General features: G+C 46.6%; 1 protein-coding gene across 1 annotated transcript in view; it reads left to right on the forward strand.

Annotated features, from left to right (window-relative positions):
* The window catches only part of SCAF4 (SR-related CTD associated factor 4), a 915,362-nt gene that overhangs the window by 158,453 nt on the left and 729,604 nt on the right, over positions 1 to 27,305 (forward strand). Inside the window, exon 6 of the mRNA XM_086934003.1 lies at positions 15,421 to 15,459. Coding sequence (XP_086790129.1) covers positions 15,421 to 15,459 — 39 coding nt within the window. The remainder of the gene's footprint in view (positions 1 to 15,420; positions 15,460 to 27,305) is intronic.

Raw genomic sequence — 27,305 nt, forward strand, 5'->3', positions numbered from 1 at the left:
CCACCTTGGGCCCCTCGAAGCCCGAAAGCTACCGCCCCATCTCGCTGCTACCCTGGCCGGCGAAGATAACGGAGGCTCATGTTAATCTGGCCCTGTCAGAACATCTTGTCCGGACCAATGCCCTTGACCTCACACAAAATGGCTTCCGTGCTGGGCACAGCACTGAAAACGCCCTCCTCGTGATGGTAGAGCATCTACGAGCGGTGTTGGATGCTGGTCAGACGGCGGCGCTGATACTATTAGATCTCAGCGCCGCCTTTGACACGGTCTCTCATAGTATCCTTTTGCACCGGCTCGAGGAGATTGGTGTTGGGGGCCAGGCTTTGCAGTGGTTCCGCTCCTTTCTCGACAATCGTTCCTTCTGTGTGGCCATCCCTCCTTTCAAGTCCAATTTCAATTTCCAGCCGCTGGCCATGGGGGTTCCGCAGGGATCCTCGCTGAGCCCCACGTTATTCAACCTGTACGTGAGACCGCTGGCTGAGGTCGCCAGGCAGTGGGGCCTGACCTTGGTCTCATATGCCGACGACACACAGCTGGCGGTTACTCTCAGTGGGGATGCGGAACAAGATGCCCCCAGGTTTCAGAATGGACTGAAGGCGGAGGCCAGCTGGCTGACAGGGAACTGTCTCCAGCTTAATGCCACCAAGACAGAAGTTATGACTGTCGGAAAGAGAGTGGAATTATGGGGTGACCAATGGTGGCCACCAGAGCTGGGACCAACTCCGACTCCGGTGCGGGACTGAAAAACCTGGGAGTCTGGCTGGATGCTGGTCTTACCTTCGTTGGCCACACCAAGAAAACAGCTGCTTGCTGTTTTGGCCTGTTGAGAGGCTTAAGACCTGTCCTCAAATACATTGATGCCCTAACCAGGCAGCTGGTAATCCAGGCCACTGTCCTCTCTCGCCTGGATTACGCCAGCTCTCTCCTGGTTGGGGCTAATCAGGTGGAAATCACCCGTTTACAACGGGTACAAAATGCTGCGGCCAGAGCGATTGTTCGCCTGCCCAGATTTTGTTCCGTGTCAGGTGTCCTTCGCTCCTTGCACTGGCCTCCAGTGAGGAAGCTAATCCATTTCAAGGTCCTTTGTTTGACCTTTAAAATTTTGAAAGGCATAGGCCCCCAAATCATGTCAAGCTTTCTGTCCTTTTATGTACCCACGCGCACCCTTCGTTCTCAAGGCCAGGCTCTTGCTGTGGTCCCTAGATTCAGGCTCTGCCGTGTGGGAGGACGCTCTTTCAGCGTCAAAGCTGCAACCATTTGGAACTCTCTTCCGGTTGAAATCCGCCTGCTGGAGGACCTTACGCTTTTTCGGAAATCTATTAAAACCTTCTTGTTTTAGTCGGTCATCTTAAAGGCCTTCCGTTTTAGTTCCTGTTATGTTATGTCCTACCTTGTCACTGCGCCAGGACGCTCCTTAGCTGGAGTAGCTGTGCGCATAACAAATAGCGATAACATAACATAACATAGATAGAGAGTGAGGGCAATAGATAGAGTGAGGGCAATAGATAGAGTGAGGGCAATAGATAGAGTGAGGGCGACAGATGTGTGTGGTTGTGTGGGTGGTTGTATGTGTGGGTGGTTGTATGTGTGGGTGGTTGTATGTGTGGGTGGTTGTATGTGTGGGTGGTTGTATGTGTGGGTGGTTGTATGTGTGGGTGGTTGTATGTGTGAGTGGTGGTGGGGTTGTGTGTGTGGGTGTTTGGGGTTGTGTGTGTGGGTGTTTGGGGTTGTGTGTGTGGGTGTTTGGGGTTGCGTGTGTGGGGTTGCGTGTGTGGTTGGGTGGAGGCTAGCCAAAATGACTATGTGAAAGTTTAAGTGATGGAAAAACGACTTTAATAAATGTCCCAAAAATAAGCTATACAAATGACATAATTAGTTGGCCACAAACCAGCAAACCTTCTGAAGTGAGAAACATCTAAAAAACTGCAAATTGTGTTCTGGCTTAGTTCAACTGCTGATTACGATGCGGGTCGTTTGGCGCTGGACTGACTGCATGTAGTGAACAACGATACATTTATATTGATCAAGTAAAACCAATACGAAATAGATCATTACAGTTAAGCGGCTCAAAGATGTGAGGCGTGCATTAACGAGTTGAACAAGCCAAGCATCTTCAAAGATAGGATGATGGACCAAATGACTGCATCCAATAGCGACATCAATGTGGCCAAATCCCTTCTGTGTTTCACGTCCAAGGAAAGTGGCAGCGTTGGGTACAAATTGCTCGTCAAGTATCTGACCCTTTGCATCCATCAGAAGCAGACCAAGGAAATCTATGAAGTGTATGATCTCATTAAAATCCGCTTCAAAGCATTGGAGACATGCCCATACAGTCTTTTTATCAAAGGATTTATTAAAACGGACCGCTGGCGAGAAAGCCTCTTGCTTCGCTCCCACTTTCCGATTGCTGCACGCGGAAATCCGATTCAGAAACCGCATCATGATCTGCTGGAAACAAGCCAAAATTAAAATGTTGATGCCAGTCACACACGCTCCTTGGAGGGGGAGATTACTGCTTGTGACAGGCCTCGACATTTTATTTTTGGCATTTTCACGAAGAGCATACAAAAGCAGAGATTAGAATTCTGTTTTTGGTTGTGTTATTAAACTGCCAAAAATGAAGTGCCAATAGACCCGGTGCAGGCAGATTGTCTTTTATTTCAAAATAAGTTAACGGGGAGAATACATTCTCCCTACTGTTTTTTCCCATCTCCCTCTAGCCTGTTTTAAAACGTTGGTATGTATTAATACAAGGCTTGGTTTGTATTTTCCAATCGCCCCTACTCTGAAACATAATAGGAAGACTGGCTGCCCTGGGTGTCATGCCGCTGTGCATGGGTAGAGGGCAGCAGTGTTCAAGCAATGGCACTAAAAAGAAGCTGCAGCGCCGGCGACAGAGGGGAAAGGCAGCCGAGCTTGGGCCACCTCTTCCTGGAAGGATTGAAAGGTGGACGACAGGTGATTTATTTATCTGGGGGAGGAGGACCGCTGACGCGTCCTGCTCCCTTATCGAAGCGAGGTGGGGGAATGACACAAGCGAGGAGGGGGATGGGGGGCACTGACGTTAAAGGTACCAAGAGCCCTTCTTCCCATCACTCCCACCAAGTACGCAATTTGAATTTCCCGTCTGTGCGCAGAGGGTGGGAAAATCACATGACGGCATAAACCACAGCACGGGGGAGGGGCATGAGCCGCTATACCCTAGGGCCCTATCTCGAGCGGGATGTAGAGGTGAGCTGAGGAGAGGGTAGACGGGGGAGTGCGCTGCTATGCGTGACAGTATTCGCCAGTGCTGCATGCTTTGCACGAAAGGGCACGTGTACTACCAGGACGAGTACAGGGAAAAGAGAGGAAGAGGAGGCTAAGACTGAAAGAAATGGAAGGTGAAGAAAGGGAGATGACAATTGGAGATTTCGCCCAAAAAATAAAAAATACGATTTTGTTATCCTTACGAGAACACGCACAACGGAATTCGACATGAAGCTGTAAACATGACTTTTTGGGACTGAGTAAAAACAGCATAACAAAAGAATTCCCGTGGCACATGACATAGTGCATTTATCTTGGAACCACTCAGATATAGACGAGAAGAGGGTAATGTAATTACTTTATAAATAAATATAAATAAAGCAAATTGGTCTTTCCTATCCAATGTGAGTGGCGAGCAGTTGGCCTTACCAAAGTTTATCTGTAAGAATTGTTTAAGAAGTAAAATAATAAAAAACAAGTTGTGAATGAAAGAAGGGACAGAGAGAAGGAAAGGTGGGAGGGAACACGGCCTGGGGGAAGCTGGCTGGGGAGAGGGGAGGAGAAATCCAAGTAAGGCTGTGTGCGGGGAGAGAGAGGGGAGGTGCTGGAGCTGGGGAACAGATGGCTGTGAAAGTTTATGGCCCAAAAGTGCGTGCCTGTGGCCACGTGAACTCGAAGAAAATCGCCCCAAAAAACCCTTGGTTTGACTGGTATTTTGAGCACTTGAATTCTCTCCATTTTCCATTCCTTCGGAGTCAAAGGCGAGACCTAAAAAGTGGGGGCATACCGTGCAAGAAAGATGGCACTTTCTCACAAATGCTATGCATCAAAATGGAAGAGATATATTACCTGGTGCACCGCTAGGAATAAAATCAATTCCATCAACACACAAGAGACAGTCATCACTGTAGGAAGGTGGATACCTGACTATGGTTACCCCAGATTTTTTTGCCTAGTGTTTAGCTGGTTTTCGACTTAGCCTGGGGTCTTGATTAGCAGGATATCAGGCCAACTATCTGCTCTCTCTGTAAAATGGACTCCATGTGCTCTAGGTACATCTCCAATTGGGAATTGGGTCACCTTATGAGCCCCTGTACAGTGTACTATAGGTACCCAGGGCATAGGTGCATCTAAGGCCTACCAGGGGTTGCAGCATGTATTATGCCACCCCTGGCTGGCCACTCACATTGACACAACTGGCTGATCACTCCGCTGGGGTAAGGTTGTGTAATCACCCCTTGCTTAGATATAGAATTCCTATATCTAACCTTATATCTAGACACATTTACACCTATAACTCACTCCTATGGCAGGTCTTAACAATCCTGGAGGCAGAGTGCTTGGTTTTATGTGAGATGGTGCTCTAGCATGAGCTGAGCCTGTCTGCTGCTTTCGGAACCATGTCCTTATAGCTGTTCTAGGATATTGCCATACCATATACTCTTAAGTTCATTATGAACCTTGTGGTTAAATGCTAACTCTGGTTTGGCTTTATCAAAACATGTCGAGTAAGGTGTCATACAATTTGGAATACTACCCCCTCACCAGTTCTGGCGACCAGGGTAGCATTCCACCCTTCTAGAGGGAGAAGACCTGTTGTTCCTACTAATCCCGGTTAAAGTTAACCAGAGCCTCAGCATCACAAAATGGATGCTGCTGCCACAGACACAAGTCTGACTTCCTGCTGCTGGGAGTCCTTCCCACGAGGGAGGCTTGGACAATAGGTTTCCTGTCTTGGGAGGTGCTAGCACCACCCCAGACAGGTTATAGAGTATTGGGGCAGGGAGGGCTGAAAGAAATGAGACACTGCCTGGGGCACACAAGGTGTCCCATGCATAGTCCAGTTCAAACCGGTGCTGGGGCACTCCAGCCCCAGCTCTGGCGCGAAACTGGACAAAGGGAAAGGGGTGGAACCGCCCCCTTCCCTGGTCCCACCCATAGGAGGGACCTAGCAGGTAATCCAGCCCCTAAATTTGGTATATAGGTAGGAGCTGCGACCCAAGACTTTAGATTTATCCTGACTGAAACTTGAAACGAAACTCTGGACCTTCGACATTCTACCTGAAGATAGAAGACTGAAGAATCTCCCTTGTGGTCAAGGAGTGACCACCCTGCACAAGCAGGCACCATCCAGTGATCAACGGCTTGCTTTGTCGATGCTCCCGCTGGAGCCCGAGCGCAGAGCCTGACAAGAACCTGACTTCCAGACTTCCTTCAGCCTGATCTACAGTCCCAGCAAAGCTGAGACCCGTGTAGGCAACGCGAGACGTGGTACCGGCCATCTTGAAAAGTCAGTGACTTGCTTTCCGTGCAGCTTCTGAGGTATCCTCGAAGCTGTGCATTGGGGATTGAGAAGCCCCAGCCCCGAGCATCATCTGCACTGAAGATCAGCCCTGCACACTCCCGCGAGTTCTGCGTGGGGCCCTTCTGCATTTTCCTGCTCGACGCTTCTGTCCGGTCACTTGCCCATTGGCTAGTGGCCGAAGAAGGCCGTCGAGCCGAAGAAGGCCGTCGAGCCGAAGAAGGCTGCCCCTCATACAAGACGTCCAGCCTAAAAAGACACTCGACCCAAACAAATCCGTCAAGCCGAAAAAAGCTCCACACAAGCAGGCGACCGATCCAAAATCCTCTGCGCCGAAGCCACAGACAGTGGAGGAAGAACTTTTTCATCCAGATCCAGTGTACCCAGAACAACAGACTATAGATAGACCCTACAAGTCTACAAGAGAAGACTGGACACTGAAGCCCCTTCTCCTGTTCCTCCTACGAAAAAGTACTTTGGCACATCCCCTTCAAGACCTTACAAACCCCCTCCTTTCACCTCTAACATGCCTTATGCTCCATATTCTCCTTCACCTACACATTATGATGAGGAAGAAGACATGGGGGGAGATCCTCAGGATGATTTTACACAACCTGACGATCCAGGAAGCCAGTGTGAGAAGGTGGCCTGATATGCAGTGCTCACTATTCTAGTGAACACTATGTATCAGTCCAGCAACCCTTATTGATGATTGGTTGTAAGTCAACCTTATAGACCAGCTATCCTAGTAGCGTGGATACGAGCAGTCTAAGGCTAAAGACTCGAGAGGGCGTGTTAAGCCAGCTGTTATACCACACATTTACCCCTTGAACACCAAGTGAAAGGACACCACACAAGTGTTATGAAAATAAACAAGATATTTATTAAGAATCACAACAGCCCTGTACTCTTTATGAGGACAGGGTACTAAGCACAAAACAAAACTCTTACGAAAATACTTAAGTTAGCACAATATACACAAATGCCCGAGGGGCACGGAAAACCATATACTCTGAAAGTGGAATGCGAAATTACTAGCAGGTAAGTACAGTACTAATAGGCTTCGGAATCGCTAGATCTTGACTATAGAATCTTCAGATTACTTCTAGGAGACCCAGGGGACTCGGGTGCAGAGTGTGCACTCTCACGCGGGATGCGGGACAAAGTCTATGGTAGCTAGAATTTGCAAAGTTAGTGTTCTCGGGCGAACCCGACCTGGTAGGAGGAAAACGAAAGTGGATTCTGACCCTTGGATAGTGAGGCTATGCTGGGGCACCGAAATGCCGAAGTTACCTAGCCCAGGGGCTGCAGCTGCATAGGACTCAAAGGACGTCGGGAATCCTCGTAGACGGACCAGGAGCCTGGAAGAAAGAAGTTGCTGGCAGGCGACCAGTGAAGAAAGTTCGATGGATCCAAGCCTGGATCGAAGGAAGATGACACCTGAAAGCAGAGGGGACTAAGTTCGTGACTACTAGCCAGTAGTCAGGTGGCACCAGGAGGGTACCGGATGGTAGTCACCTCGACTAGGTGAGTGGGTGACTCTGTGCTCGCAGATCTCACGGACCAGGAGGCGTTGTCGGCGACCAGGATGGAGGAGCGAGCTGTCCCACAAAGATTGAAGCTGTCGGCGTCGCTGGACCCAGGATTGGGCAACAAAGCCTTGGCAAATTCAAGCCCACGCGGTGGACTCAAAATGGCGTCTGGAGTGGACCAGGAGGGTCCGGGGTGCCTCTCTTGAAGAAGGAAGCAAGGGCCAGTCTGGAGCAACCAGACCAGCAGCAGTGATGTCGTCGGGCGTCGTGTAGAAGGCCACAAGCCAGCCGGCTAGTAGTCACACAGCGCGGTGAGCACGCAAAAGCAGAAGGGCCCCACGCAGATCGTGGAGATGCTGGAGGGCTGATCTTCGGTGCTGGAGCTGCTCAGGGTTGGGGCTTCTCGGACCCCAAAGCACTCACCAGTGGAAGACTCGGTGGGCTTGTTGCAAAGAAGTCGTGCAGTCTTGGCGATCGTCGGTCCCTCGAGGTCTCGTCGCACTCACAGTTCTCAGCTTTGCTGTAGAGGTGAGTAGAGGTCAGAGGTGCCAGGGAAGCCGGGTCTAGTCGAGCTGGGTCGTCGGATTCGTGAAGAAGGACTTGCAGCAGACCGCAGTGTTCTTAGGATGGTGCCCGCTTGATGCAGGGTGACTACTCCTTAGCCACAAGGGAGAATCTTGAAGAAGAAATCTTGATGTCCTTTCGAAGAAAGTCGTGTCTTGATTCCAAAGATGATCTAATTTGAACAGGGGGCCAGCTCCTATCTTTATACTAAAAAAGGGGGCTGACCCGGTGACTAGGTCCTGCCTATGGGTGGGACTAGGAGGGGGGTGGTTACACCCCTCTGCCATGCCGGACTTTCCCCAGGCCAGGGGCTGGTGTGCCCCTGGAACTGGTTCTGACCGGCCTATGCGTAGTGAGCACCGGGGTGCCACTCAGCAGTCACCTTCCTGTAAAGCCCTGTCTACCCAGGATACACAAAACCATGTCTGGGACGGTGCTAGCACCGCCCCTGACAGGAAACCCTTTGTCCAGGCTCCCCTCGCTGGAAGGACTCCCAGCTGCAGGGGGTCAGACTCGTGTCTGTGGTGGCAGCATCCATTTTGTGGAGCTGAGGCTTCGTTTAACTTTAACCGAGGTTCACAGTTACATACATGTCGTGTCCCTCTAGAAGGGTGGAATGCTAACCCCGTCGCCAGAATTGGCGAGGGGTTAGTATTCCAATTCGTATGACACCTTACTCGACATGTTTTGATAAAGCAATACCAAAGTTAGCATTTAACCGCGAGGATTATAATGCACTTAAGAGTATATGGTATGCGATATCATGGAACAGCTATTAGGACTTGATTCCGCAAGCTGCAGACAGGCTCAGCTCATGCCAGAGCACCATCTCACACGATTCCAAGCACTCTGCCTTCAGGATTGTTAAGGCCTGCCATAGGAGTGACTGATAGGAATCTGTGTGTCCATTTTAGGGTTAGATATAGGTATACTATATCTACAGCAAAGGGTGATTACACGACTTTGCCCCAGCTGTCATGCAGCCAGTTGTGTCAAATTTAGGATGCCAGCCAGGGGTGGCATAATACATGCTGCAGTCCCTGGCAGCCCTGGGCACACCCATGCCCTGAGTTACAGGGTCTGATAGGGTGGCCCAGTACCAATTGGAAATGTACCTAGGGTACATGGAATCCATTTTAAAGAGAGAGCAGTAGGCCTGGGGTCCTGATTGGCAGGATCCCAGGTCGACTATGTCAAAAACCAGCTAAAACACAGGGCAAAAAGTTGGGGGCAACCATAGTCAGGAGGTACCTTCCTACAGCCAGGATGACACATGGAGTGACCATAATGATACTGATGACATATGATACACAACCCATACCCCATCTCTCCCCATACCCAATCCCTCTCCATACCCCACAAAGCCATCTCCTACTGACAACACTGTCGCTTTTAACCAACTAGTGGACAGAGCAACTCAGGTGTTCACATGCACACTGACCCTATGGAGGAAGAATTCCTATTTAACACCTTCCCAACATAAGAGAAGAGTGTACGTATACTCCCTATGCTAAAAGGAGTACTAAAGCATGCACCAGACATCTTTAAAGACCCAGCCAGGGCGCGTGTCCTCAATCCAAGAATTGAAAAAAAGTATAAACCGGCCCCTACAGACCCATCTTACATCAGGACTCAGATACCACTAGATTCCCTAGTTGTATCTAATGCTAGAAGAGCGCAAATTCAGACAACCGGGGATGCTCCCCCTCCTGACAAGGAGTCAAAAATTTTAGAAGCCTAAGTGAAAAGAGTGGCCTTTCAGGCAGCAAGCACCTGGGGGATTGCCAATACCCAAGCTCTCCTAGCACGGTATGACAGAGCACACTACGACGAACTGGAGGAATTATTACAACTCCTACCAGAACCCTATAAGACTAAAGCAAATGACCTAATACAGGAAGGGAAATTCATCACTAAGCATCCATAAAATGCGCCCTTGATGTAGCTGACACAGCCGCTTAGTCTGTCAAAACTAGTGTATTGCTACGCCGGCATGCCTGGCTCCGCATTTCAGGATTCAAAAATGAAGTGCATTCTACCATACTCAATCAACCTATAAACCAGGATTTCTTATTTGGCCCTGCGGTGGATACCATCTTGGAAAAGATGAAAAATGATACACGCTAAGTCCATGGGGGACTTCAATTTCAACAGTCTAGGAGCTCCTTTCGTCGCTCCTCCTTTCGAAACTCTGGTAGAGGCAACACATCTCAAACTTCATCTTCATTCAAGAGCCCTACACAAGGCACCTTTAATAGAGGCTCCAATAGAGGAGGTTAAAGAGGGAACAATAACAAGGGCAGAGGACGTGGTAATAACACCGAGCCTCCACCGCCACCAAACAGTGACTTCTTAACACTCCCTCCAGACCACTTAACACCAGTCGGAGGCAGAGTAACACAATTCCTACCAGTCTGGAACGCTATCACTACAAACAGGTGGGTGAGACAAATTATCCAGTATGGTTACTGCCTCGAACTCCTTTCTACTCCACCCAACATACCACCCAAACACCGTCCAATGTCAAGGGAATACATCACGCTGTTACAACAGGAGGTGCTATCCATGCTCGAAAAGGGCGCCATAGAGCCAGTCCCATTGCAACATCAAGGGACAGGGGTATACTCTCTATACTTCCTCATTCCCAAGAAAGACGGCTCCCTCAGACCAATATCAGACCTCAGACCGTTGAACCAATACATACTCTCAGATCATTTCCATATGATCACTCTACAACAAGTACTCCCACTTCTCCGTACCGGCAAAATGCTGGTCTTCCATAAACCACCTGCTAATCCCGTCGTGGACGAAGATCATCAATGCTTCATTATCCCAAGGCCAAATACCGGATTGCCTAAAAACAGGGCAAGTCATTCCTCTCCTAAAAAAAAAAACTGACCGCGAACCCCTCGGATCCGAATAATTTCAGATCTGTAACTAATATTCCCATGTTGGCCAAAATTCTGGAAAAATGTGTACGACAACAACTTAGCCTACACATCTAAACTACTGCCAATCCGGTTTCCGTCCAAACCACAGTACTGAAACTGCAATTCTGCACATAGTAGATGATGCATTACTGGCTCTTGACCAGAATGAAACATTCCTCTTAATCCTGTTGGACCCGTCGGCATCGTGCGACACGGTGAACCATGCCAAAATACGTGACCGATTTAAAAACAGAATGGAAATTGAGGGTACAGTTCTAACCTGGTTTAGCTCCTTTCTTGAGAATAGATCGCAAAAAGTAATCGTCAACCAAACCCTCTCAAACGCAACCAATAATACTATAGGATTACCACAAGGCTCTACGCTTTCTCTGGCACTTTTCAATCTATACGTACAACCTCTAACGGAAATACTACAAAATGATAACATTGCTTTCCACATGTATGCTGATGACACTCAATTGTACATCAAAGTCGCTTCATCTGATGATATAAAGACAATTAACTTAGCGCTAACCAGTACCCTACTATGGTTAACCAAGAACCACCTGAAACTAAATCCTCAGAAAACTGAGTTCTTACTGATTACACCCCAGAAAAGCAAAATTATGATAGCAGAATGGTCCAACCTTATCACTGCTCAAAATTGCACTCCGAAGATTGTTGATTCAACAAAGTCACTGGGTATCATTCTGGACAAAAATCTGAACATGTCAGCACACATCAACACAATGGCAAAAAACGCCAGGTTCCACTTAAGCTACTTGCGAAAGCTCAAACCATTTCTAGATAAAGCAGACCTCAAAACAGCAGTTCAGGCACTGGTCATTTCAAGGATCGAATATGGTTCCACTACCTTGTCAGGGCTCCGAAGATCTCAACAGCCCCATTGAAAGCATGTCTTAATGCAGCCACAAGACTTATAGCGGGATCCCAAAAATTCGACCATATCTCCCCGCACTTGAAAGCCCTCAACTGGCTACCCTTCGAAGCACGAATTCAGTTCAAGCTGGCATGCATCACTCATAAAACAATACACAACAAATCTCCAGTATACCTTGCTCAGAAACTCACGCTATCGGGAGGAACACGATCCTCCAGGAGCAAAGCAGATCTACTACTGAAACCGGCTAGTTTCTGCAAGAAAAAAACGTATGACCGAGCGTACTCGGCTCTGAGAATTTGGAACGCCCTCCCCCCTGACATTAGAAGAATCCCATCCATCGCAACATTCAAAAAGGAGGCAAAATCATTTTATATGAGGAAATTTCTCCCCTAAATACTACAGTGGTTCGTCTATGGACTTACCTGCTACGTTTGTTAAATTTCAAGCAAGCAGCTCTCAACAAGTTTTGGTCTTATATACGCGTTCTATTGTGGTTTTATTTGTCAGGAGGCCTTTGATAACCCATCTGATGACCACTATATATGTTTATATACTTTCCCGAAGTGTAAATGTAAACTGGAAATGTCGTGTATTATATATGTTTCGGACTGTTGAAATGCTCTGTAAAGCGCTCTGACACCCTTTGTAGGCTCATCCAGCTCACACGAAATACCTCAGGTTCACAATAGAGGGTCATCACTATCAGTTCAAAGTGCTCCCCTTCGGGGTAACTACAGCACGAAGGGTTTTTACAAAATGCCTAGCAGTAGTAGCAGCACACCTCAGGAGGCAACACATCCATGTGTTTCCCTACTTTGACGATTGGCTCATAAAAGCCAACTCATACACAGTGTGCCAGCCATACTTCACAGACAATCCAGCTACTGCACATTCTAGGTAATTTTCAATAAATTACCCAAAATCACATCTACAACCCTCCCACATTCAGCAATATCTGGGAGCAACAATTGACACCTCCATAGCAAAGGCATATCCAAATCCAGCCAGGATAGCCAGCATTCAATCTCTTATTCAAAAAGTTCTGCCACAACACTCCCTGCCAGCTCGAGTGTTCATGCAGCTTATAGGCATGATGGCCTCCTGCATATTCATCGTCCCTCATGCTCTGCTTCAAATGCGCCCCTTACAGGAATGCCTAGCACGCCAGTGGAACCAAGCTCAATGACAACTAAAAGACCTAGTGTTGGTAGACATCGCACTTACCGCTCTCTGCAGTGATGGAACCCACAAAACCTTTCCAAGGGGCGACTGTTCCAAGAGCCGGTTCCACAGGTATTACTAACAGCGGACGCATCACTGACAGGTTGGGAAGCCCATCTCCTTCAATATACAGTCCAAGGTCTCTGGACAGTCAAACAAAAGACACTACATATAAATCACTTAGTTACTGGCAATATTCCTAGCAATGAAAGCCTTTCAGAAATACTTGCACAACAAGGCTGTACTAATCCAAACGGACAACATGACAGCCATGGACTACATCCAAAAACAGGGGGGGGGGGGGCATACTTTCTGCAACTATCTATCCTAGCACAGAGCATATGGAAGTGGGCAATTCCACAAAACATCTATCTCCTGGCATAACACCTCCCAGGAATAGACCACCAGATAGCAGACCTACTAAGCCGACAGTCAGCAAGTACACGAATGGGAGATTCATCCTCAAGTTCTCCAGCCATTCTTCCAAAAGTGGGGACATCCAGACATAGATCTGTTTGCCACAAACGAAAACTCAAAATGCCCGCCCTTCGCCGCCAGGTTCCCACACCCGTTGTCACAAGGCAATGCGATATGGATGAACTGGTCAGGGAGATTTGCGTACGCTTTTCCGCCAACCCCACTGATCCCATTAGTGGCATGCAAACTAAGGCAACAATCACTCACGATGATCCTGGTTGCTCTCAGATGGGCAAGACAGCCATGGTACACAATGCTCCTAGAACTCTGTCATTCCTCACCAAAGACTGCGCCTCTCGCCACAACTGCTAACACAGAACAATGGAGAAATCAGGCACCCAGATCCCAGACAGATGAACCTAGCCATCTGGCTCCTGAGGTCTTAGAGTTTCGGTTATCTTAACTTGCCTCCAGACTGCATGAACATTATCAAGGAAGCAAGGCGTCCCACTACCAGAGCATGCTACGCAGCTAAATGGAAAAGATTTGTAATAATAACCAAATCAATCCATTGGATGCCTCCATCCAGAATTTAATCTGTTACCTGCTGCATCTTCAGAGATGTAACCTAGCATACTCATCTATAAGGCTACACCTTGCTGCTATAGCAGCATATCTTCAAAACAGACATGTGTCCCTATTCAGAATCCCACCTATCAAAGCTTTTATGGAGGGACTTAAGAGTTATCCCTCCAAAGCATCCACCTTCGCCAGTCTGGAACTTAAACATAGTACCTACCAGACTCATGGGACCACCCTTCGAATAACTTCATTCATGTGAACTACAATTCTTAACATGGAAGGTGGCATTCTTAATTGCTATTACCTCCCTCGGGCGAGTGAGTGAGCTACAGGCACTAACCATTCAGGAACCTTTCATTCAAATACACCACAATAAAGTAGTGCTTCGTACAAACCCTAAATTTATGCCAAGTCATATCCACTTTCTTCATCAATCAGTCCATAGAATTGCCAGTTTTCTTTCAAAACCCGCAGTCCGTGGCTGAAAGAGCTCTACACACACTAGACATTAAAAGAGCTCTATCATATTACGTTGACAGAACAATATCATTCAGAAAGACAAAGCAACTATTTGTAGCTTTTTCTCCACAACATAAGGGCAATCCCATTTCCAAATCCGGAATATACAGATAGATAGTTAAATGCGTTCATATATGCTATCAAAAAGTAAAGCGCACTGTAACAGTTTCCCCCAAAAGCACACTCCACGCGTAAAATGGGGGCATCCATGGCTTTCCTAGGAAATATTCCTTTAGAAGACATATGTAGGGCAGCTACATGGTCTACCATACACACTTTCACTAAACACTACTGTGTTGACGGGCAAGCTAAGCAACAAGCTGCTGTAGGCCAGGCTGTCCTAAAACTCTTTTTCAAAGCACTGCAGTTAGTACAGGCGACCACCGCTAGAGGAGAAACTGCTATACAGTCTATGCTAAGATATAAATTCAGCAGCCCACATGCCTCGAACGGCAAATGCTACTTACCAGTATGCATCTGTTCTTGGCATGTAGGGCTACTGACATTCATATACCCACCCTCCTCCCCGGTGCCTGTCACAGCTGCATGGTTATCTTTCTTACATGGTCATCTCTTACTTTCCTTTACTCCATCTTGCCACAATGGCAAAAAACAATCTGAAGATGGAGAAGATGCCCATGCGTACTGTAGTCCAGGGGAGGAGTCACCTATCTTGTGATACTTCGAAGACTCTTCCAAGACAACAAGGTGCAATCATCCGGACCCAACACTAGGCGGCGATCTAATGCTAAGATATGAATGTCAGCAGCCCTACATGCCAAGAACAGACGCATACTGGTAAGTAGCATTTGCCTTTTCTGGTCTGCGCTCCGAGCATTCTAGCAAAAGCTGTACAAGCCAAAGAATCGCGATTTAACGGCGAAGACACTAAGAAATTCAACAAAGAGTGGGTTAAGTTTGGTTGTTCAAAATAATTAGCGTGAAATAAGTAGGTTCCAGACCACTTGGTGAAAGCGGGGGGAAATTGAGTCTCCTACCAGCAAGTGGGTAGTGGTTGTGGCTGCCTGCAATCACACTCTTGTAACCTATGGTTCATAGATCTCTAGGTTTCATAGTGCCCAGTCTTCTTTTGCGTAGTCAGCTGTTAAAGATTGCAGAAATATAATTTCGACATTGCTTTGGTATTTAAGTTACTGTACAATCTTTTATTCTTTATCCTTGTTTTGTTCTTAATTGTAGAACTCTTGGAAAATATGCCTTCAGACCCATGGAAGACAGGTGACTATGAAAATGCTGACCAAATAATGTTCTTGTTTAGTGGTAATGCACTAAAAACAGATTCACCTAAAGGGCATGCTTTTTAAATACAAGGGACTTCTGCTGAACTGTTCCAATGAACAACAGATGGTCAGATATGTGAATAAATTGTGACAAATGTCACTTACCTGTAGCACTGTCCTGCATCATGATCAAGATTATGGGTTTTGCTTTCCAAAAACAGTTCTTTGGGCTTTCTTGGCATCCAGTATGTGAAACTTTTTCCCCTTGAGAGTTTAGTTTGGAGGGGAAAAACTTAGGAATGGCTACTGCCTGTTTAGAGTGGAATTCCAGCACCACATTTTTAAAAATCGGTCCTCACTTTTTCCATCTTCATAGGAGTGCGAGTCAGTGGGTACATTTGTATTGATGCTGGTGAATAGATTGAAAAAATTGTCTGAAAAGCACTGTTGTCCAACTCACCTTTTAATTTTTTTTAAACTGAAATGTATCCCTTTCAGATTATCATAGTTGTGAAACAAATGAGGAAAGCTTGGCATTTGAAAATGGGAGATGTGTTAAAATGTCCGTCTTCTCCATTAAGTCCTTGGCCTTCAGCTTTCTTTATTACCCTTGTGAAGTGGAGGAAAATGGGAATGGGGCACAGTCCCACAACCTTCTTGCTCTGTTGTGCTTGAACTCTTTGATTCTGCTATGGAAGCAAGCTTAAATCAGGGAAAGCGGATTGCAGTGCTTCCTGCTTTTTATCCATTTTTCCCCTTAGGCTCCTTGATCTAAATTTACCTCTATTCGTGCCTCTTGCCACCTTCTTTTATACAACATTTACTTTTGTTTTGGAAGATGGCTATCAGACCAGTTTTCCAGGAGCTGTGATTCTTTTGGGGCCATACTACGTAAACCTCATGAATATTGTCTGTTGACCCTGGACCCACAGCTACCAAAGAGTGCTGCAACTTCACTGAATGGCATAACCTTATTCCTAGGCTTTGACTCGCAGAGTGAAGTAAAGGTAAGCCTTACAAAGTGGGTTCTGCCCATATAATGCCCCTTGAAAGTTTTGCTTTTGACTGCCTGGCTATTGGCCTTTTACTGTGAGTCTCACTACCCGAGTCTGACTTGCGGTATATTTACGGTAAATGGAGTGAGAATGCTAACAACCAGTATTTGTCTTTTGAGACAAGGCTGCTGCTGAACAGTTACTCTAAGAGGCTCTGGCAGTTAACACAGGAGCGGCAGGGCCGTGTGTTTTAAGACTACAGTCTTGCGCAGCCTGATATCTACACACATGTAACCTGTTTCCGAAGGGACTTTGGTGCTTAAACTTTATTATGCATGATATGTGAAATCTGAACAGTTTTGCTCCTCATCGGCTTAGCAAAGTACCGCTCAAAGAATGTCCTTTCTGATTAGTTCAGCACCATCCATCAAATATCGATCTCTTGTTCGCGTTTTAATTATTCAATACATTCAAGACTACAAAAACCTAGCACTGCTGCAAGAGACTGTATTTTTAAAGATATGCAGGTAAAAATCCTTTGAAATGAAATGCCTGCACTCTACAGACACAATGTGTGATCTTAGACAGATGTCCTGGGCTGTACAATGTGAGCACCTGAAAGTGGAAGGCCACCTGTTGAGCCCATTATGTTGTAACTGTTCAATTAATCGATTTTGCAAAGTGCATGGCTACCCAAACATCAGGCTTCCTAGCACGAATTGAGTGGTTGTAGTGAGTGCATGAAAGAGCTAGAAAGATTAAGAAAAGAGAAGTCTTTAGTATTTTTTCTGAAAGTCATGAAATTGCCCTCTATGCTGAGCCTAGTAGGCAGAGCATTCAGAGCTTGGGTGTAAGGTAAGTTAAAGACCGACCTCTGCTCCTGGCTTTCTTGATTCTTGGGACAAGGTGCAGATGCTTTGACTCTAAAGAACTATAGACCCATTTCACAGCTCCCCTTTCTGGCCAAGGTGTTGGAACAGCATGTACTAAAGACACTTTCGAATTATTTGGAGGACCACCAGCTACTCCAAGCTAGCCAGGCGGGCTTTAGAGCTCATCATAGCACTGAGCTAGTGTTGCTGTCCGTTCTTGATGAGCTCAGAGTTATGGCTGACAAACATCCAAGTGCCCTGATGTTGTTAGATCGATCAGCTGCATTCAATACGGTCAGCCATAACATACTGCTGCACCGTCTCACCAACCTAGGCATCAGCAGGCTAGCTTATCAATGGCTAAAGTAATTTCTGTCTGACCGTACTCAGAGGGTTCAGCTGGGTGAATACACATCGGACTTGGGCTCCCTGGCCTGTGGTGTACACCAGGGCTCCGCGTTATCTCCACTCCTTTTTTAGGTCTCGCACCTGGCGATACAGCGCGAAAGCGCTGTCGCCTGCAAGACCTATAGTTGACGAGTTTGCTTCAAGGGCCCTAAAAGGGCGACAGGAGATGGGCACGCGCAGGCTGCAGATCGGATCGGTGAATGTGCGCGTTCACCACGTACAGTTACGCGCTGTGCCCATCTCCTGTCTCCCTTGCAAGCCTAATGCACTTCTCGCATGCAGTAACGGCCAACACACACAGCTACACCCCCCCTGCTTTTGCTTCGCATTACACGCGCACACACACACATGAGCACACGCACAGACGTGCGCGTGCGCACACACAAACCCCTGCCGCCACCCCCAGTACAACTAAGCCCCACTCAACGCATCGACGCCACACCTGACTGCTGCAGCCTCCACGGGGCTCTCCCTCAGGCATGGGAGCCCCGCGTCACCACTGCTCCTCTGGGCCAGCAACTCTGTGGGCGCGGGCTTCCTGCAGAAGACGGAAGTCCCGCCCCACGACAGGCGTGGCTCTCCCGAACTTCCGGTTTCGGGATGTGCACGCTCACTGCTTGTTCTTCTGCTATTCAGTATATAACTTACGAATGAAAGTTTGTTTGAGTTGACGCTGCAGAGACTGTCCATCACATAGGTTGGTGATCTGTTTAATGTTTTCATAGGTTCCTCATATTCCGCGTGATTCTGATGTTTGAGGGGATACATTCTGTCGAAAGAAAGCTCCAAATGCACTGAAACCTTAGGCGATATTGTGTTTTGTTGTGTTTAAGCTGCTGCGCCTACTCTCTGCCAGCACCTGCAAGAGTTAAATGTGAGGTTCATTGTATTTGATATGATGCGTTTATATTTCACTGGATTCTCGGTGAACGGTGGTAGTTTGGGAGGGGAGCGCTGGTGAAAGTTTCCAGGCGCTATGGGAGGCCCTGGGAATCTGAACCAGGCCAGGATCTGCATTGACAGCTGCGTTTGTAAGCAAACCTTAACTCTGACTTGATGAGAGATAACAGGTGACCGAGCTGCGCGGCTGGAAATAAACCCTGCAGCGTGGAGGGAATAAACCCAGCAGCAGGGTTGGTTCTTCTAAGCCAAGCCGGTAAATCTTGAAGGAGCCGTGCTGCGAGAAACATCCACGCATCCGTTCCTGTCATCAACGTTTACTTACTATGTTTTTAGTGCCAACTGCCAACTGTAATAAAACTGAGTTTTATTTGTACACTGCGTATGGCTAATAGTGGTACATTTTGTCTGAGGAAGTGCTGTGCAGCACTTTATATACTAAAAATCCTAAGTGGAGGTCTGAACGCTGTTGCAAAATCTGTAAGTGTATGTTTTCCTTCCCTGTATTTTATTTTGTTGGTGGTTCGTGATGAATATGTATCTTTTGCCAGTAGCAGTGCGAAACGACACGGAGGTACAGAAAGGTGTGGCTGCGTCATCGGGCCATGGGCATGTGTGAGCTCTTGGCATTAGCTGCCTGAGGATGTCAGTTACCGCATACAGGCAGTCAGGGCTTTAAGTGGAATGAAAAAACTGGGGGTCTCTCAAAGGGGCGTGGCTGGTCTAATTAGGGGCGTGTCTTAAATATACACAAGCTAAAAATCTGTGCTTAGCATAGTGTGGCCCCCCAACTGGTATTTTACTGCTTCTGTCATTGCATACAGATATATAATGCTGACGCAAAAAGTAGCATTACACCAAAGCCAGGGCTATTGGCTTTGCCAATGTTTTTTGTTTATGGAATATAAATCCGCAACAACCATGGCTTCGCAGTATAACGTATTGAAAATTCTTCAGTTCTGAAATCATGAGACTGTGAAAGAACTTTAACAAGTCTCTTTTAAATTACATCAAAGGCAGTGAAGGGTGGCACTGCTGCAGAGGGAAGATTTTATTTTCACCTTGAGGGCAAAAATGGAGAGCCCGTTAGGGACCTGGTTCGGCACCTGCTTTATAAAACTGCCGCTGCTCAGCACCGGCAAACCCCTGCCCACTTAAAGCCCTGCAGGCAGAGGACATTAGGCCACAGTCTTTTTGTCTCCCGCCATTTGTGATGAGCAGGTAGTAAGTTGGTGGGTAATATATACAGGATAAAGTACCCTCTGCCATACATTAAGGGATATTGCAAGTCGCTGAGGAGCTCTGTGACTATATAAAGTAATGAGGCCGATACATGGTCCCACCATCAGCTTTTCCACAATCCACTTAAATTCTTGCTGCGTTGCTCTTTCATATTAAAGGGATAGCATGTGTGTGAATATGAAGAATAAAAGTAGACTCTCTAGTGCAAAATAAAGCACACCAAAACAGCGGTTAGATATTTGTTGCAAAAAGTTTAATACAAGTCAGTTATGCGGAATATGCAGAAACATGTAGACATTCTATCTTTTCTATATTCACTTAACGCTTGGCAAACAAACATGTTGCGATCAGTGGTTAATTTGTAAAAAATAAAAATAACATTAAAAAGTGCTGTTGCTCTCGTCAGGAGGCAGCTTGCACTAGCTCATTTCTCCTGTTCTGCCTAAAACAGAACCAACCACTAACCAGGAAAGTGGGTAGGGGATGTGGCGTAATGGCCAGATCTTCCAACTTCGGCATTGGACCAACATCCTGTGATTCTGGGCACACCACTTAATCTCCCGGTAAATGAATGCGTCCTTAATTGGTGCTCATGAAAAGCGTCCGGTGTTGATGATTAAGTGCTGGTGCTAAAAACGTACCTGAACGTCTCGCCTCCGGTCCTCTTCTCACCACCGGAACGGGATGGCACAACTCCAACCATGGTCCTGCTCTCATGCAGCATGATAGCACAAAACTGATTGGAGGGAGCCGCCTCACTTGGAGCTCCACAGCCCTCTGAAGGTCTGCACTTGCTCTAACCCAACCTGTTTAGGACAGCTGTGTTCGAACTGTTTAATGTGCATGTGTGGCCACACAAACATGCACACATTAAACAAGTGCATTAGATAGCCCGTCCTGACGCCCAGCTCGGGATTAAAATTAAAATGGTAATAAGTTACCATTTTATTTTTCAGGGTTTTTGGGAAATTTTAAGTTGGGTGGCGCTCTTCCGCTCCAATGAAGGAGCCGTCCCTGGTTGCCATAAATATCTCCTTAATGCTTATCAATGTTCATTCTGGAAAACTGAGCTGAAGAAGGAAAAGCCATGTTTTGTTTTGTTTTTTAGGTCGAACATTCAAGACCTCTTGTATATACTTTAATATATACTTCTCTTGGGCTAAAAGCCATTCCCCCTGCTTTACATTTCTATGTTTCAATGTCTTTGAAAATCTTTGCTTGCTAGTGGTCAGTCTTGCCTCTTTGTCCCTCTTTTTTCTCTTGTGTTCGTCCTACAGATCAGGGACTAAGTACTACATGTTTATGCTTTGGTTCTTTATCTGTTCTTTGGGCGACGTTTTTTTAAATGTATTTCCTGCAAGTGTTACACCAACCCACAGTGTATGTTCGGGTCTGATGTCAGGCAGCTGCTTATTTGCCATTTGTCAGGCACGTAGTGCAATAACCCCTTAAGAAACCAAGTTCGCTGTGCATGGCCAATTAAAAAGATCCTCATGGCGTTCACGTGTAGCCGTCCTTGTTGCACAACCCTCCTCACCACACTTCCACGTTACTTGCCTGGAATGCGCACTCTCACAAGAGATGCCTACATTCCATGAGAATCAGGCAACCCCTGGGGCACTCGCCAGGGAATATGCACCACAAGCTGCTTTTGCCGCTTTCATGGGAATGTGGTGCTCACCAGGTGCTGGGGCTGTTCTTTTGTCAGGCGCTGTCGCTGCTGCTATCGCGGTGCTAAGGCTGTTGCCATCTCTCTCTTCAAACAAGCATTTGCAATGCACTAGGTCCCGCATTTACACGAGTTTGAGCTATTTATATTGTAAATGACAATGCTTTTTATTTATATTGTGGTTTTGAACACATAAATAAAAGGCATTGTCATTTACAATGCCAATACCTTAAACTTGTGTAAATGCGAGACCTATTGCATTGCAAATGCTTGTAATATCCATCTGCAACCTCTTGTGGAGACTTCGACACACATAGACTGTCGGGTCCTTAATTACGCCGACGATACTCAACTCCTTATCCGGATTAGTAACTACGGCCAGGCTCCGGAGTCGACCAGAAAGCTGCTCAGACTCAGTGAACTGGATGACGGCCAATTCACTGAAAATAAATCCTGACAAGACCAAATTGCTCGTCATTCCAATTAGTAATATGTTGTGAACTTTTCTGGCCTCCGGAACTTAATGCAGTCCCAGTACCGGTCCCGGTTGTAAAAAGCCTAGGTTTGAAAATTGACTGAGTTATCAATGTCCTGCCAGGTCACCACGGTGGTAGGAACCTGTATAGGACTACTAAGGCAGTTACGGAAACTTGCTCCTCTCTTGTCAACATCTTCATTAGTCAATTGTTTCCGCCACTGTCATCTCTAGGCTGGATTACGGGAATGCCCTTTACATTGGCCTTCCCCAGAAACTTATCAGGAGATTGCAGGTGGTGCAGAATGATGCGGCTAGGCTCATTTTTAGACTTTCTAGAAAGACACGTGCTACCCCTCTGCTATATAAACTACACTGGCTTCCCATTAAACAGAACGGTTTAAGGGCTTATGCATTGCCCACAAAGCAATCTACGGCCAGGCACCTAGGTATTTAAAAAATCACCTGGAGAAATATGTTCCTGGCCGGACATTGCGATCATCTGAGGCCTGCCATTTAGCTCCCTCCAGATACATCTCTAAATCTAAAGGGGATTGAGCATTTTCTGGTTTTCTTCCGCAGATCTGGAATAACTTACCTGAGTACATGCGCAGAGAATCGGCTCTCCTCGCCTTTAGGAAACATTTAAAAACGTTCCTATTTAGAGAGCTATTAACTACTGTGTAATTTCTGCCACCGCTGCTGCCTTTCCATCTGCCCTTGTGACTTGCTCACTTTTCTCTACAAGCGCTTAGAGACCTGAAGTTGATTTGCGCCATATAAAAGGCATATAACATAACATGAAAAAACAGAAGGGAGAGCAAGGGATTGTGTTCACATTGCGTGAACCGGGAGTACTCCTGTACCCCTGGGTTTATCAATAGAAACAAAAACCACCACCGTGGAATCAAAAATTCCTAATGGGGTGTGTGATTGAACAAAAGTGAGAAAGTTCTCCCTTTGTTAATAAACCCCTCACTCACCTGGTGGTGACATGCTTCATCATCGGGGTCCACCCTAATGACCTAGCGCCATCAGGGTGTGCTACAACACCTGTTTACAGTGGAGCAGGTTGTGAGTGAAGGTGCATAAACAAAAGGTGTGTTAAAAATTGTCCTGGTTTAACTTGTGAGAATTTTTTTTTTATTTTCAAGCAACTGGACAATGTTAAAAATAATGGCGAGATAGAGTGAGGGTGATTATGACCCGTGTATCTCTGTGTGTCTGGTCTACATGTTTCAACCGTAAAGGTATTAATTAACCAGGTTTTCTTCAGGACCAAAAACCAGAGGAGTGGATGGTCTGCGTCCCCTAAAAGACGCACCCGATCCTACTCTCTGGAACCACAAGGGGGCAAAAGTGTGCCTGTGGTGTCAGCTTAAACCGCAATGGGTAAGCATAAAAATAATCAAAATACTCTCAATGGGGTATTGATAGGCATCGTAGGGCAGGGAACGGTTATCCTCGGTCTAAAACGTATGAGTTTAGTAGTGAGGTTAGAAGCCGTAAACCTAATTCGGTCCGCAGGGCGGCGGACCGAATTAGGTTTACGGCTTCTAACCTCACTTTTGCCCCCTTGTGGTTCCAGAGAGTAGGATCGGGTGCGTCTTTTACGGTTGAAACATGTAGACCAGACACACATAGAGATACATGGGCCATAATCGCCCTCACTCTATCTCGCCATTGTTTTTAACATTGTCCAGTTGCTTGAAAATAAAAAAAAATTCTCACAAGTTAAACCAGGACAATTTTTAACACACCTTTTGTTTAAGCACCTTCACTCACAACCTGCTCCACTGTAAACAGGTGTTGTAGCACACCCTGATGGCGCTAGGTCATTAGGGTGGACCCCGATGATGAAGCATGTCACCACTAGGTGGTGAGTGAGGGGTTTATTAACAAAAGGAGAACTTTCTCACTTTTGTTCAATCACACACCCCATTAGGAATTTTTGATTCCACAGTGGTGGTACTCCTTTTTTATATAACATAACAAGGAGCAGATCAAGGTTGTTTGACCTAAAGTCCCTGTTGGCATGGTAGACAATGGCCAATTGCTGAAGAACAAAAGGATCTGTGTTGAGCTTTGTCCAATGTATGATGTGTAGTGCCTTCAATTGTACCCTGCAGCTTATGGGTAGCACGTGAAGTTTTGAGCACAACACCTACTTAATGTATTTTTGGAATACCGAACAGTATCCGGGCAGTAGCGTTCTGAATAATTTGAAGTTTTTTTAGTTGTTGACTTTGGGCTGCATAAATAAAGTGAATTGTCATAATCCAGGCGAGACAGGATAAAGCCTTGAATCATGTTTCTATGTGACTCTGTTGGGAGCCTTTTCAGGACCTTTGTCAGGACTCGAGGCCAAAGCCGCTACGACCACCTTTTTTTAGGTCTTGCCTAGCGAAAGCAACGCATGCGCTGCTTCGCCTTGGCGAGTATTGTTATGGCTTTTGCTACCATAGGGAGACAGTTCATGTGCGCGCACGGACAGGCGATGTGCACGCGCATGGCGTCTCCTCTCCCACTGTGCGCCGTAGATCGGAACTGGACTACAGGGGACATACAGACAGCAACGCGTCTGCGCATACCAGCGATTAGAGTTCAATGCTGGCTGTGTCATTTCATAAAAAATACCCGTAATTTCAATCGGAAAGATGTCTGCTCTGGTAGAACGGACACAGGCATAAACATAAGGCAGTGTGCAAGGATAAAATCAATACTGGCCATGTCAGTATCAAAAACGCCTGCATTCAAGACAACAAGTCGGTTTAACTACAAGCAGTCTGCATATTACGCATTCACATTTTGCATACAAAATTACGAGAGCGGACTCCAAAGGGCCACTCTACCAGAATAATTTAGATATGAACCCGGTGCTGCATGCTCTGTATAACTCAAGGCAACTCCACCCAATGCATCATGGCCGCCTGTCAACAGCACACGGTGAGCTAATGCTTTTTTGGGAAGGGCCTCCCTCCTGGCGTACAGCTGGAGGAAGAGTGGGCGTACCCTTCTGCTGTGCACCTGGAGGCCACTGTTAATTCATACCTTTAGTAGGGGCGTGAGGAGGGACTGAATGCGCGTGCCAACAGGGAATATTGTGAACATGTGTTTTATTTTACAGTTTTTGGTCTTGGAAGTGGGGGCGGAGAAGGCACAGCTTGAGGGATGAGCACAGTACGCAGCTGGACGTAGAGTGAGTGTTCTATTTCTTACAAATCGCTGTCCTTCTCACTGGGTGTGTCAGGAAAGTTAAACCCCCAACTGACTGTCCACCATTCAGCTAGTCAACAACAACAGTCCTAGTTCTCATGGCAATTTTCCATTGTAACCTTGTAAGACATCTCTGGCCCACGTGCCAAGTCCAAAGGGGTTTCTTTAATCTTAAGAAAAATCCTGAGATGCTTCAATATTGCCTTTTAAAACAACAACCTCTCTGATTGAAACAAACAGGACAGCACAAACAAAAAATGTGTGAAGAAGCGAGATGGCACCTCACGGGCGCACCACCAATGGGGCCCCTGATTGGTACTCACCAGGATGGCCCTGTTCTCATCATCGGTGCCATCAAGCTAAAACCAAAAAAAACAAAAAAAACCGTGTCTCGAACCTCAAAAGTAAAAAGACAGTGAATGGTGCAGTGGACACAACTTATATGTGACAAAACTAACAACATTTAACATATAAATCACTGTGCAACTGGGACCATAAACTTTACTTTCATTCCCTTCTCTGTTGCAAACCAATGAACACACATATACTAAAAAGGAAGAGAGTAAATACTACCTATCGATTTACTCTCTACTCACAGCCAACATGTTTCATTGCCTTGGTTTCTATCAGGCAATTTCTTCAGGGCAAAATATTTTGGATGCCACTGCAAGAGACACTGAGGCTTAGGTGCCTGCTTATAGTTTTGCCTCTCATACCAGTGATGAAGGAAAAATAAAAACGGAATCCAGCCCCCTTAGGTGAGCATGGTCCTGACTCCCCGTTCGAGAGAGTAACGGTAGAGCAGTAGCGGTAGGCGTCCTCTCAACCCTCGAGCTAGAGGCAAAACTATAAGCAGGCACCTAAGCCTCAGTGTCTCTTGCAGTGGCATCCAAAATATTTTGCCCTGAAGAAATTGCCTGATAGAAACCAAGGCAATGAAACATGTTGGCTGTGAGTAGAGAGTAAATCGATAGGTAGTATTTACTCTCTTCCTTTTTAGTATATGTGTGTTCATTGGTTTGCAACAGAGAAGGGAATGAAAGTAAAGTTTATGGTCCCAGTTGCACAGTGATTTATATGTTAAATGTTGTTAGTTTTGTCACATATAAGTTGTGTCCACTGCACCATTCACTGTCTTTTTACTTTTGAGGTTCGAGACACGGTTTTTTTTGTTTTTTTTGGTTTTAGCTTGATGGCACCGATGATGAGAACAGGGCCATCCTGGTGAGTACCAATCAGGGGCCCCATTGGTGGTGCGCCCGTGAGGTGCCATCTCGCTTCTTCACACATTTTTTGTTTGTGCTGTCCTGTTTGTTTCAATCAGGGAGGTTGTTGTTTTAAAAGGCAATATTGAAGCATCTCAGGATTTTTCTTAAGATTAAAGAAACCCCTTTGGACTTGGCACGTGGGCCAGAGATGTCTTACAAGGTTACAATGGAAAATTGCCATGAGAACTAGGACTGTTGTTGTTGACTAGCTTTCTGAGTGGAGGGCGTCCTAGTTCGGTTTGTCTTTCCCTCTAGACTCCCATTTTGTGTAGCACCATTCAGCTAGCCCTGGGGCAGTTCGAGCGTCTGCAAGCGGGGATAGGCACTGTGAGAAAGTGCCATCTTTATTGCATTGGTATGCCCCCACTTTTTTCTGAACTGCTGATGTGCTTTGACTGAGTGTGCCCTGGGTTCCTGCCAACCAGGTACCCAGGGCCTGTGTTCCTTCCCTGAAACTGTGTTGAAGCTAAAACCCGATTGGCATCTCTGGCCAGCTATCCGCCCCTAGTAAATGGTACCTGAGGAACCCAGGGCATGGTGACCAAAGAAGACCCCTGAGGACTGCAGCACTTATTGTGCCACCCTCAGGGGCCCTGCGCCCTGACACCCACACGGTGGCTTTGCAGGCTGAGTGTCTAAGTACAGAACTAAACAAAGAGGCGACATGGCACACATCCCTGTGTGCCATGCTCACAGAACCCACTGCCATGGCATACTTCAGTCACCCCTCTAGCTGGGTGCCCTATGCCAGAGATGTGGGCACAGGTGCATGAGCTGTGTTCCCCTACAGTACCCAGGG

This window comes from Lissotriton vulgaris, chromosome 8 (assembly GCF_964263255.1).
Source record: "Lissotriton vulgaris chromosome 8, aLisVul1.2, whole genome shotgun sequence".
In the NCBI taxonomy this organism is placed as follows: Eukaryota; Metazoa; Chordata; class Amphibia; order Caudata; family Salamandridae; genus Lissotriton; species Lissotriton vulgaris.